We start from the raw sequence: 14,576 nt of genomic DNA, 5'->3' as shown, positions 1-14,576 counted from the left end.
TATTATCCCAACCATGACTGATGCAACAAAAATAGGGGGTTCATTAAATTACAATTTAAAATATTGTTTGTTAGCAAAAACAGATTACACATTTGGCCCTAAAGTAAAACAAACAGTAAAATAGATTTAAAAAGACTAATCTGGCCTTACAAGGTAAATTAATTGTACAAAGCATAAACAATATACAGTACACACAAATTGTAAAGCTTTCAGGGTTTTTTTTGGGTGATACATTTTTAGGTCTTAGAATAGGTTGGTTGTGTTGCCAGACTTGGTTTCTTTTTACAAACCATTGACATACTTTACAGATCATTTAAATCTGCTCCTTGTCACACTTCAAACCACTTCCATGTAACAGAATTCGTGCCACCTTTTTTTTGTCAGTAACTTCCTCATCTTTGGATATGAACTCAAGGTTAGTTTACTTTCGTCACTGCTTCCACTCATTATTTCTTTATTTTTGTCATCTTGTCGAGTTTGTTAGCAATGTGTGGTTGGAAATGGTTTTTTGACGTTATGCTGATTGGTTATTGTTGTCGCAGATTGCTGCTGTGTGATTGGCTCTAAAAATGGCCAGAGCTTCTCATCGTAATCAAAATAAATTTTATCGCAATTCTATATGAAATCTTTTATTGACCTAACCCTATAATGAAACCTTAAGTCAAACCCATGGAACCATTTCATTTTTAAAAGCACAATATAAGCTTCTTTTTCATTAAAAACACTGTTATATTTTTCTCCTGACTCGTACTTTTTATCCCAAATGATTCAAATAATGTTCAGAGAAATAAGCTATTTTAGCTAGTGACATACACCATGTCCTGTGTTGCAATGCTTATGACCTCATACACTCTCAATTACCCACTTGTCTTTATAGAAATCATTAAAGACGCTTTAACTAAAATGGATTCTTCAATGGATTTCAGACTTACTCTGCTTCTTACTGTACTAGCATGATGATAATTATTTACTATCATACTCCCATGACAATAAGTTTTGAATACTTTAGCTCATCTTTGAACATGATTTCTGCACAAAGCCTGTAGGATATTATGAAGATGACAGCTCCCATGATTTCACACTTCATCATCAAACTATACATTTGTTTGTTGTGAACATGCGCCCTCTAGTGGCAAAAATGACATATTTTGCCTTCAAAGGTTTCTTCAGGAAGAATAGTTGTGTAAGGAACCTTTAAAAGGTCTAATTTTATTCATTATTATCATTATTATTATTATTATTTTATTTGTAGAGATGCTTGTGTGTGAAAATTCTAGTAGATCAGTAGTTTTTGAAGTACTCAGACTTGCCCATCTGCATTAACACCCATGCAAAGTTCAATCACTCTTTTTCCCCATTCTGATGATCGAACTGAACTTCAGCAGATCATCTTGACCAATTTTACGTGTCTAAATGCTTTTAACTTTATTCCTAACAGCTTTGTGAAGCAACCAGAACATTTTTCAAACAGTACGTTTAAGAATTTTGCATAAAAAAAATCTTAACAGCAAAAAATCAGGCAAACTAAAAGGAATAAAAGAACACAATAAACATGTTTACCTAAGACACATCTGTAACATAAAATAGCCAAGATTCTGTCCTTTCATCAAAAAAACTCCACCCTTAAATAAAAAGTCTCCGAATATTTATAAGAAATAAACATTTATTGCTTAAAAAGACATAGGCAGCGTATAAAAATGTAATGGTTTTGAATACAGTGCCAGCATTCATTTATGAAACACACATTTAGATTATAATGAGACTAACAAACAGTTCACAGAGCTCTAGACGCCTTTGCTTGTGTTTAAACTTTGTAACTTTTAATAAAACAGTGCAATGGAGAGAAATGTTCTGAAACATAGGCACCACTTCTGATGAAGTCTGCATGGAAGCGCTTGCAGTTTTGTCCATACGATGAAAGTCAGTGGCATGCAGGACTACCCTGGATCCCAATTGCTGTATTTTTATAGAGTGGACAAAATGCATACAGTAACAGAATTTTCATTTTTGTGTGAACTATCCATTTAACCGTACCAAGAACATGATCTGCTGAATTGTAAGAGATGTGGTGAGATGATGGGCAGTGAGGCGTTTGTTAGAGAGCCACTAACCAATGTTTACTCCATGTGTAGTGTACTCCACTAGCATTGGCACCCTTGGTAAATATCAGTGAAGAAGGTTGAGGGGGGGAAAAGTATTGTTTTAACTTGTTTTAAGATTTCTTGCTCAAAATATAAACAAAGAAAAAATGAAGATGATTGAGTTATTTTGGGGGGATGAAAGTACTTTTTATTTTTTGAAACTCCTTTGTGGTCACCTCAAAATCAATTTGTGGTGATGTATTATATGTAGGCGATTGTAGTTTTGAAGACTTTTTGACCTCAAGACCCAACTAATGTCTGCAATTCTCTAGCTGCAGTCTCTATTCTTGGATTTTTATCACCCTGGGAGTGTGTTTGGACAAGATAAACACATAATTTTTCAGCATGATTCATAAGACTTCCAGTTGATTGGTATTTCTTAATGATTGCCCTGATGGTAGAAGGGGGCATTTTAAATGTTTGAGTAACACAAGATTTCTTTACAATCATGACATGACACGCCATGAATATGAAGGAGAATTTATGCTGTCATTAAGTGCTATTTAGTTTAGTTATGTCATTTTAAATGCAAAGATGACGTTGTTTGAGATGTTTTCACGACAACTTGACATAACCAAGACAACATAACTTGTCATAAATCTTTCATAAACATGACTTTCATTAAGCTATTATAATTGCATCATGAATATTTTTCTGATCACTTTTTAGTGGAACATCTGAATTTGTCATTAAAAGTGCCATTCAAATCAAATTCTATTTGTACCACTGTAGCTGAGTCCACAAAAAATATTAATGACACTGTTATACAATTCCAACACAATTTTAATGGCATCACATAATGGCTGTTATGTTTATGACAGATTTATGACAAGCTATATTGTCTTGATAATGTCACTTTGTCATGAAAAAGACATTAAAGGGCACATAGTTTACCTATTTTTTATGATTTAATAATAATATTATGGTTCTTCTGAGTGTGCCAGTTTAGGTTCAGTTTAGGTTCAGTTCAGCCGAGCTTGTACACAGAAACTAATAACCACGCACACTGAGTAACTTTGACTGAGGCACCGGATGCGCCGCTCGAAGCCGCGACACGGCACACCAGACACTCTCTGTGGCGCGGCAGAGACATGAAGTGTCCCGAATCGTCGCACGCATTTTTGAATTCTAAACATAGGTTTCTGCAGCGGTCTAAAACGCATGCTAGTTAAGATCACAGAGAGCTTCTGTGATCGCGAGAAATGAAAACGGCTGAAGTATAAGGTAGACTCAATGAGAAGTACGCATGTTTGCAAACCTACCTAAAGATACAACCAATAATTCCAATTAGAGCGATAATGTGGAGAATATTGCTCTTGTGTTGAGACCAATGAGCCTTGCATCTAAAAATAGAGCAAGGGTGTTCCTTTAATGATATCGCTTCGACTCACGCTGAAAATGGCGGACGTGAATCAACAAACTGAGGATATGATGACGTGCCTGTCAATTAATATTGGTGGGCGGGGGGACCGCTCTCCTACGTAAAGTTGCGGTCGGTTTGAAAACAGCTCCAATTGGTCCACCATTTTTTATGTTGTTAAATTGAAAAAAAAGCACTGGGTGTGTTTATATCACCCTAATATGACGGTCTATACACCATACATGCACATATGTCTGTCTAAACAGCTTGAAAAGTAGATTTTTTACCATAGGTGCCCTTTAAAACAACATCATCATTGTATTTAAAATTACATAATTATGTGTTTGACACTTGTCATAAAAATGCATAAAAGCTCATTCATATTCATGCCATATCATGATTATAAAGACCCCATTAAATGATCGTAACACCCCATTTAGTGTTATTTAATGTCATCTTCATAGTCACTAAAGTGTACTAAAAATGTAAAATATAAATGAAAATCTACTATAATAAATATTTACAAAAATATTTTGCTCATATTAATTTTTAGGGGTGCCAATAATTGTTATTAACTCTATTTGTTACCTTTACATCATTTGCAATTTGTTTTGTTTTCATCTAAAAAGACGAAAAGGTCAACCATTAAGATTTTCTTACGGCCTTCTTTGCCCTTATTACCAAGGGTGTCAATATTAACGTAGGACACTTTATAATGCCAGCATGAAAACAAGTGTAATGATAAACTTGAATTAGGTGGGTATGAGTGAATCACACGTTACTCTGCAGTGTCTACAAGGTGTAAATCTTGAGCTTTCACGGTTGCTGGGGAGCACCAGGCCTGATGGGAATTTGTTGTTTGCATGTTTATGAGTGTGGGATGAGCTGCCAGCAGACATTAGAGGTGTAAACAGGTCTGTAGTATGAGCAAGAGACACGCGGTGAGCAGAAGAGCGAGGGAATGTTCACATTGAATGGCTGAATCTTTCCTACATGCCACGACAGCAGCGGACGGTTGTTCTGACCTCAGCTCTGGAGGAGACACGATCATCCCTTGAATCTAACAGACACACAGAGAACAACTTGAATCAAACTGTCAAAAAACAAACACACATTCTGATATAGATAAGTTACATTAATCTACGACTTCAGACATTTGTGGTTAGTAAGTTTTATTTTTGTCTCTTCTGTTCACCAAGGATTAATTTATTAATGCTGACAAGTTACATTTTAGGGGATTAACCAAGTGTGATGACTAAACAGAGGGTTTTTATTAGAGTTTCTATTCCATGCTGTTTTTATAAGCAATATTTTTTCTTTACACAGTTGAAACACTTTGAAATGATTAAAAAAATAAGCATTTCAGAAAGTTATTTTATATATTTCAGCATATATTTAATCAAATTTATTTTGTGCTTCAACTAGTAGTAAAGAAAGAGGCAGAGATGATCAGATTTTGTATGCTTGCTCAGTGTCGCTCCTTTAACTGATGCAGCTATGAATTACATTTTAGTAAGATTAACACTTACTAAATTTGATGAAATCTGATAAACATCACCAAATTTTTAAAGCTGACACTTCAGTTTCATATTATAAGTAACAAAGCACAAATCTTATTGGAGTTATTAATTGATTTATTTGGCTTTTTAGAACACATTTGGCCTGAAAACTTAATGATCTCCTCCTTATCAGACAATTTTACTCGCACAATAAATCCCCACTGACTGCAAACTGTATGTTCAACATGCCTTCAGTATCTAAAAAAATTACTTATTTTGTATTACGCTTCATCCACGTCAGAAGATGTCAGTACTCAGTCCAAGATGCCTCATCATAGCCCGCATATACAGTAGTATACAAAGCAAGTGGTAACACTTTAGTTTAACTAACAATTCACACCATTAATTACAGGCTTATTACCCACATATTATTAAGAAATTAACTGTTTATTAGCACTTACATGTATGATCTTATTTTACATATCTAATCCTACCCAATACCTGAACCCGAATATTATCTCAAAGCCTATTGAAGGCAAGCCTGAAATCATTAACCTAAAAAGTATGGCAGTGTGCAGAAAAAAGCCGTCATTTGTTTAGCTAAGACATACTTCACATGACCAAGTAAGCATTACGGATTTTCCAATGTTAAGTACTGTAATACAGACGTTTGCATCTCCGCCATAGTAAAAAAATACTATTACTGAATTACTGACTATTAATAATAGCTAATTAGTAGTTTATTGAGCTAAAAGTTTAAGTTAATAGTTTGTTAATCGCGTGAACAAAAAATTTAAGAAAAAGTGTGAGGTTGAGGCATAAATCAAAATCACTCACCGACCACTCATCATGTCCAATCTTAGAGCAGCGGACGTTCATAGGGAGTTTCCGTACAATGTCATTGAATGACTTTCCTTTCTTCCTTGTCCACTTGTATTTGTCCATGGCCTCCGTGAAGGACAGGTTGCTGTATTTCTTTGGACTCTTAATCACAAATGGCCAGGTTCTTCAAAAAGCAAAAGAGAAGGTTTAGTACATTTGCTTGTAAATCACAACCTTGCATACAAAGTAATAATAATAGAAATGCACCAATGTATCAGCTGATAATCAATAGGTCAAAACCAACCCAGGCTCATTCTGAAAGTGTACCTCTATATACATTTCTGGAGAGCGCCAAATACATCCCAGCAGCTACGTTTCTTTTCTTTTTTGCCATTTTTGTTTTGCGAATCCACCAGAGGCTGCTGTGTACGCTTTTTCAATCTCAAATTTCTTTTGTGAGGGCCATTCGCGCCTTCTATTCTCATGTAAATCCACCAGAGGCCACTGTCGACTGCGTGTTTAACTGACTGACTGACTGACTGACCGATCGACTGACCCACCCTTCTCCTTCCCTAAACCCAACCAATAGTGTTTTCAAAAGCACAGATTGACCCGCCCACCCACTTCCCTAAACCCAACCGACAGTTTTAAAAGGCAGTCCTGAAAAAGAAAAGCCCTCACCCAATTTTTATCACGTTTTTAGATTTTACCAGGTTCTCACCCTGTTATTCTGCTTTTGCTTACCTGCTTTCTGGAATCGTTTTTCACCTGGCTCAAACCCCATCGTCATGTTCAACTCCTCTCTGTGCCAGAAATTCCGCCGACGTACAAAGTGAGCTAACTGGAAAAACTGGTAACAGTGGGAAAGCTATCCATATGGAGGTAAGCGGTCAGCTGGTAAGCGCAAAAAGTAACAGCGTCATACTATTCTGTCTACATAAGTCACGATCTCCAAAAATATGTATATAGGGCTACGTTTTCAGAATGAGCCTATGTTGGTCAAAACAGCTGATGGTCAGGAGCGACTGTTATTGGCTGAGATATTTACTATTAGTGCATCTCAATCTAAATTTGCCAGATTTAATTCAGTCATTTGTTCACCACTAGTGTCACACGAGTTTCCACATGATATTACATGGAATCATAATTTATGTATTTTCAGAAAATTAGCCAAGTTGTACAAAAACGTGATTTTTAAAAGGAGTCATGCCCCCAAATCCCACCCCTAAACCCAACAGTCATTGAGGGGTAATCAAATTTTACTAAAATCTACTGTATGAATGAAATTGTACCAATTCATACTGTAGAAATTAGCCATTAAAATATAAAGTTACAAATTGCAGTGAGATTGTGTTAGTCTCTCTGATACAGTTTTCCACACAGTAACAAGAAACGCCATTAAGGCTTCATAAAGGACAGAAAAGCACCTTTAAAGTATTACAAAATATCACGCCATTCCACATCGGCATCATTTCCTAAAAAAACAAACAACATTTTTAATAATTTTACTGGATGTTTGAGGTCACGTCCTTTTAAATTAATACAGATGTACAAGCTAAGTAGCATCTGTGAAAGGTTCAGTTTAAGAAAGTTCTATTCTCTTATAAAATAAATGTGTCTTGGTCTGACATTTTGCTTTTATTAACTAAGTTATTAAATCTATGCATATAAAAGAAATAAATTTTCTTTTAATTATACATATTCCAATTCATATCAGTACATTTTAAAACTGACTAAATTAATTTCCGGGATTTTGTTTCTGTATTCTTTGCTATTTACTAGACAAGAACGTAATTTGTTAATTTGAAGGTAATTTGAAATAATTTTATACGTGATATAATTACAATACTGTTATACCCCATATGACATACAGTATTTATTTAATATATATTCTCTCCCTGATTTGCGATACTCCTGCAGGACGCTTTATAGATGTGTGTGCGATCGAAAGACAGAGGGCGCTTGGGGCAGAGCTTTGAAAAGAAATCTGCTTAGAGTTGCCAGGTCTATCCCCTTTCAATCCCCCCTAATTCTAGCATCTGAGCACAATACTGCTCCGAGCCTCAGGGGGTTGAATAAACACACTACACCAGCAGGGTCCTTCAGATGTTCCTCATTCTAGACACACACATACATACACACGCACCCAGGTCCATCCAAAACACACATTCACTCGCTCACACGCGAAATCACAAACAAACATGTGCGGACATAACAAACCACACAGCTCTCGTTCTCTATACAAACCAGTGAAAGGAATTTATACAAATCATCAGTGCCCACATAATCTAAAGTCGAGAACAAGCAGCTGCTTTTGAGACGTACAACTCTTTTTAAAAAGTCTATCACTGCTGTGATAATATCTTGAAAAGCTACTTCCACTTAAAGCTAGCCAATAGGTTTTGTTGGAGAAAGGAATAATAAAAAAAAAAATGTTGTGTTATTTCTTTTCATTAGATAATTGTATTTATATTACTTAAAGGTGATATATATTAACCAAACTTCTTCTCGAGTGTGATATGCCTTGCATCGATGGATTTGCTCTTCAGTGTTTCAGTGAAATTAAACCACACTAAACTAACTGAACTTGAACTCTGAAAACTGGACTGATACTGTTTCAATTTGTTATAATCTTCTATGTTGTCCTCCTAGGGCTTGAGTGTCCACATACATGGACAGCACATTTTAGCTCTTAAGTGGCTATTTAAAATACTTTGAATGTTTTATATTTTGTTACAGACATACAGTGTCATCCTGCAACTGTTTTTCAGCATATGAAATGTCCTAAACCCTATTTTTAACTGTCCAAAATGGAGAAAAAATGTTTTTACTCTCTGATAGTCAAAGCAAGTAAAAAAAAATCTATGTTAAATATGCAATAAAAAAAAACAGGCAAAAGTGTTTTATGTTAATTCGGAGCACGATTCCACATATATGGACATCATTTTTCTCTAAAAGAACATCATATCAAAAGATGATACTTAGGTTTTTATTCTAATTAGATTTTAATAAGCCCAATAGCAAAGAGAATAAAAAATGCATGTAAAAAACACCTTGGGCCTTAAGAGGTTATGCTGCTTTGACACAATCTACATTGTAAAAGTGCTATAGAAATAAAAATTTATTGAATTGCATACTAGTGAAGAATTTTTGCAAAAGTAGATGAAACTGATAGAAATGCAAAGGCCTGATTGTCTAAAATTAACTAGAGCTCTGCAGCGAAACTTCCTGTTAGCAGAGATGGGTTGAAACTAAACACAGAATATATGCAGTTGAGAAAGTCTTATGCTTTTAATGTTGTGTAGAGAATTTGTAGAAAAAGAGGACGTATGTATGGGTGCGGCCAATGGAGAGCTGGTGAATGATTGACAAGTGATGAAATTTCACTAAACTCCACCTGTTAATATCAGCTGCGTATAAAAGCTTGAATCAGGAAATGAAAGTTGTTGCGCACCTCCTGAATGCTTCCTCCAGGTGCTCCGGTTTCCCTCGCAGTCCAAAGACATGCGCTATAGGTGAATTGAATAAGCTTAATTGGCCGTAGTGTATGTATGTGAATGCAAGAGTGTGTAAAGATGCTTTCTAGTGCTGGGTTGCGGTTGGAAGGGCATCTGCTGCATAAAACATATGTTGGATAAGTTGGTGGTTCATTAATAAAGGGACAAATAAATAATAACGTGATAATAAAGGAACTAAGCCGAAGAAAAATGAATGATTGTAAATTTTAGTTTGTTTCATTAATGGTTTTGTCAGTTTTAGTTTACTTTTGATTTTGTGAACACATTTCTTTTTAGCTTTTATGAATTGTTTCAGTTTTCGTAATTAAAGAGTTAACAGAACACATCAAGTATCCACCAAAGCAAAGTGTAGTGTTTGCACAGCTTAAAATAAAATAATTGTTAGAACAAACACTGAACCCAAAACTATACAAGGAATGCAAGTGAAATTCACTGTATGAAGAATTATGACCAACTTCTTCACGTCAAAGATAATTGATGTAGTTAAACATGCCTAGCGTACATTTTTTGGCAAATGAGAAAAAGTTAGAACACATGTTTTGGTTTAAAAAGAAGTTTAATCTTGTGCTTTACTGATGTCTTTGGCTGTGAAAGAGTCATCTACTGTTATTTCTCTAAACAATCATGGGGAAGATTTTCCACTACAGAACGAGTGCTTATGAATATTTTGCATATTATTATTATATTCAGTTAGTTTCAGTTTGTTTTAGTTTTCATTTATTGTGAATTATTTATCTTATCTCAGGTAATTAAAATGTTATTTAACCAGTAGTTTTAATCTTAGTTTTAATTTACTAAAATAACCTTGTTAGAAAGCCACCATGTTTGAACACGTCACTAAATCAAAGAGTGATGCTATGATGCCCATAAATGATGTTTACACCCATAAGCTTTAGCATGATTAAAATCCCTGAAACTGGATTCACTGGATATGATAGCATCTGTTAGACTTCCTCGTGGCTTGATGTTTCAGAGTGTCAGCGTTTCATTTTTTAGCTCTCTCTCTCTTTTTCAGCTCTGAACTGAGACAAACAATTTTTACAATGACCATTCCAGATGTTCTAGTGGATCGGACAAACAATTTGTACTCTGTGATGGAAGCAAGATGGCGTGTCTTCTTGTAAAGTGCTTGTGGTAACATGACAGCCAGAACATTTGGATGTGAAATGTGTTGCTCACACTTTATTTTGAGGTACAATTCTTGCTATTAAGAAACCATTAACTATGAATTTTGCCTCAAACTCCTAATTTGCTGCTTATTATTAGTTATTTATGGTAGTAGTTGGGTTCAGGTATTAGGTAGGATTAGGGATGTAGATTAAGATCATGGAAAATATGTATTAATAAGTACTAATATAGAATTAATATCTTAATAATATGTAGGTAATAATAAACCACTAGTTAACAGTGAAAATTGGTACTTAAACAATACCAAACATTTATCCTCATTTGATCATGTAATCATGAGGCAGGCCATCAGTCAATTGCTGTTAAGTTATTATGGGTCTGTTAAAGTGACGCCAGTCTTACTGAACTAAGAAGGTCTCTTTTTTATACTGTATGTCTCCTATTTCAAAGTTGTTCAGTTTAAATGGACTTTTTGCCCTTGAGCTTTCTTACATTGTTTCCCTCTCTATTATCTGGTTCTGCTTTTTAAACTACTGTAATGTACGTCTTAATTTTTTATTTTATATATGAGTTGCCTTTTGCTTATAACCTGACGTTTTACAGCTCAAACATTTACTTTTACTCACAATTTTTTTAAAACCTATTATACATTTTATTCTTGACCTGAACACTGACCTGTGCCATTTGCTTTGATACTCCATAAGTTATGAAAAATACCTTTGAGCTCTAAAGTATAATGTGTAAAATATGTACAGTTTTAATTAGCCCTCCTGTGACTTTTAACTATTTTTTAAAATATTTCCCAAGTAATATTTAACAGAGCAAGGACATTTGCACTGTATGTCCTCTAGTATTTGTACTTCCGCAGAAGGTTTTTATTATTTTTTATTATTATTATTATTTTATTGCATATTCATTGATTTTGATTGGATACAGAACATGTTAAACTAATTAACCTGGTTAAACATTTAAATTGTAATTTGAGCTAATCATTTACTCATCGTCCACTTGCTCCAAAACAGTTTCTTTCTTCTGTTATACACTAACCAGCCACTTTTTTTTAGGTACACCAGTCCAACTGCTTGTTAATGCAAATGTCTAATCAGCCAATTCCATGGCAGCAACTCAATGCTGAGACGATCAAGACGATCTGCTGCAGTTCAAACCTAGCATCAGAATGGGGAAGAAAGGGGATTGAAGTGACTTTGAATGTGGTATGGAGTATTTCAGAAACTGCTGATCTACTGGGGTTTGCACACACAACCATCTCTAGGGTCTACAGAGAATGGTCTGAAAAAGAGGAAATATCCAGTGAGTGGGAGTTCTGTGGGCGCAAATGCTTTGTTGATGTCAGAAGAAAATGGAGAATTTGTGCCGCAACAAGCCAGATCCGGATCCAGCACCTCTGAAATCTGATCCGGCACCTCAACGCCACAGCATACCTGAGTATTGTTGCTGACCATGTCCATCCCTTTATTACCACAGTTTACCTATCCTCTGATGGTTACTTCCAGCAGGATAATGCGCCATGTCATAACATGTTTCTTAAACATGACAATGAGCTCGCTGCACTCAAATGGCCTCACCAGATCTCAATCCAATAGAGCACCTTTGGGATGTGGTGAAATGGGAGATTCGCATCATGGATGTGCAACCCAAAAATCTGCAGCAACTGCGTGACGCTATCATGTCAATATGGAGCAAAATCTCTGTGGAATGTTTACAGTACCTTGTTGAATCTATGCCACGAAGGATTAAGGCAGCTCTGAAGGCAAAAGGGGGCCCAACCTGGTACTAATAAGGTGTACCTAATAAAGTGGCCGGTTTGAAAGCCATTAACTTCCATAGTATATTTTTGTTCCTACTATGAATATCAATGGCTGCTTTCCCCCCCCATCACTCATCAAAATATCTTCTCTTGTGTTCAACAGAAGAAAGAAAGTCTTAGAGTATTTTAGAGAGTATTTTTAGAATGGGTAAATTATCCCTTTGGGTGAACTATCTCTTTAAGAAAGTGAACTTTTTTTGGGGTCAAAGACATGCACAATGACAGACAGAAAAGCAGATCAAACTTTCAGGCTTTCACTCAGATGTATAACATTTCAGGATGTTTACTGTAGGTGACTGCATTATTGCATCATAAATCACTTCAAGTTGCAGCTCGTTTCAGATGAATAAAAAACACACAACTTTGTATCCAATATGGCAAGCATTAAGTCATGCTTCAGTGCCATTTTTGATAAATGTACTTCTTCATCATTATGAGGTTAATATGTGTATAAAAGCCACTAACAAAGCAGCTGAACTAGTTTTTCAGACTTACGTAACAGGCTCCTGGATCTCTTTAACCCCAATGAATTTGAGCTGGCCGGTGATTTCTGGTAAACTCTCGCACCTGGCGAGGTTAACCCTGGGATAGTACAGCAGATACGACAAACACATCTCATCCCGTGTACTGAGACCTCCCTGTAGAAACATTACTTGGGTCAAGACCTTGAAATACTACACTGACATAATCCATCCAAAGCACCATTACAGCCAGAGGCATGTGACAAATTATGCCCAATAGTGAGCAAAGCTGGGCTGACACGACACGCACGGAGCAGCAAATATATCTTGATCTCTTTAATATGAATCCAAAACACCAGTGAATTGGCCTCGATGTTTATGGATTGTGGACGGTCTACAGAGAAAAAAGGCAGCCTATCAGCTCACTGGCTGCATGTGTACAGGCAAACGTCAGCAGCTGGATCCTTCTTCATAGACCTGCAGCTGTTTGCAGACACATTGTTTAGCCAAGAGCACACAGACTTTCACAGACTGGCTGGAAAAAAAAAACTGTTGTTCAGATTTAAAGCAGAGTATCTAATAGAGATGTTAAATTTATAGTCCTAAATCCAGTGCTGTTGTCTAGTTTTAGAAATTTGGTCCAAGTGAAGATCCAATTAGATACATTAGGACTATAATTGTGTGATTTATCAAGTATGTAAATGCACATGCTTGTGGCAGTCCTTACTCATAAAACATACATTTTTGTGGTAACACTTTATTTTGATGGTCCATTTGAGTATTAGTAGACTGTCTGCTTAATATCTGTTGATACTGCTCCTTCAACAGACATTTAACTGACTATAAGAAACTTTGCAAGTATATGTCACTAACCCTAATCGTAACCCCAACCTAACAGTCTACTTAAAATCTAATGAGAATTAGTTGACATGTAACTTAAATTCAGTGTTGGGCAAGCTACTTGAAAAATGTAGTGAGCTAAGCTATTAGCTACACTACTTAAAATGTAGCTTAACTACACTTAAAACTCCTCTCCCTCAGTTATCTTTCCATCAAGCAAGTTTCTCGTGTCAGCCCAATGATTGATTTGCGACGTCACCGACCAGAGCGAGAGGTGGCAGTAATGCACCAAAAAGTTTGTTGTCAACCATCGTAAAACGGGTAGAAGAAGAAATCGTTATTCTCGCCATACTATGGATTTACCTTCATCGGCTAGACACCGGCCTCACAGCTCCATGAATGTTGGTGCTGTCACTTATTGATCTGCGATCGGTAAATGTAGCTTGTGTGGACGCTACTGCGCTACTTAACTAAAAAAATAGCTTCGCCCAACACTGCTTAAATTCATCAAACGGACCATCAAAATAAAGTCTGACTATTTTTTAAAACACAGCAAACAGTTTCAAACATACATAGTTAATAGTAAGAGTGTTGTGGAATAGTTTTGATCAATCAATCAATCAATCAATCAATCAATCAATCAATCAATCAAAATTATTTGACTGCTCTAAAATGTAAATTCAATCAATCAACCAATCAATTAATCAATCAATCAATCTAAATTATTTGACTGCTCTAAAATGTAAATTCAATCAATCAACCAATCAATTAATCAGTCAACCTTTTATATAGCGTTAAAGCACTGTAAAAAGTAAGAATATAATCAAAACAAGAATGTCAATAAAACATTAAAACAATGCAGTCCTTTCTCAGACAAAACATTTTCAAACAGTTTAAACATACTTGTTTAAGATGCTTTGTCATTTAGATTAGATTAGATTAGATTAGATTCAACTTTATTGTCATTACACATGTACAA

General features: G+C 35.5%; 1 protein-coding gene across 1 annotated transcript in view; it reads right to left on the bottom strand.

Moving 5' to 3' along the window:
* Positions 1 to 1,643: 1,643 nt before the first annotated feature.
* moxd1 (monooxygenase, DBH-like 1) overlaps positions 1,644 to 14,576 on the bottom strand; it is a 34,143-nt gene continuing 21,210 nt past the window's right edge. The window contains exons 10-12 of the mRNA XM_056481171.1: positions 12,792 to 12,934; positions 5,838 to 6,006; positions 1,644 to 4,561 (exon numbers count right to left, since the gene is read on the bottom strand). Of these exons, the coding sequence (XP_056337146.1) occupies positions 4,400 to 4,561; positions 5,838 to 6,006; positions 12,792 to 12,934 (474 nt within the window). The 3' untranslated portion in view covers positions 1,644 to 4,399. The remainder of the gene's footprint in view (positions 4,562 to 5,837; positions 6,007 to 12,791; positions 12,935 to 14,576) is intronic.

This window comes from Danio aesculapii, chromosome 20 (genome assembly GCF_903798145.1).
Source record: "Danio aesculapii chromosome 20, fDanAes4.1, whole genome shotgun sequence".
Classification (NCBI taxonomy): domain Eukaryota; kingdom Metazoa; phylum Chordata; class Actinopteri; order Cypriniformes; family Danionidae; genus Danio; species Danio aesculapii.
This window is presented reverse-complemented; position numbering and strand designations above follow the sequence as displayed.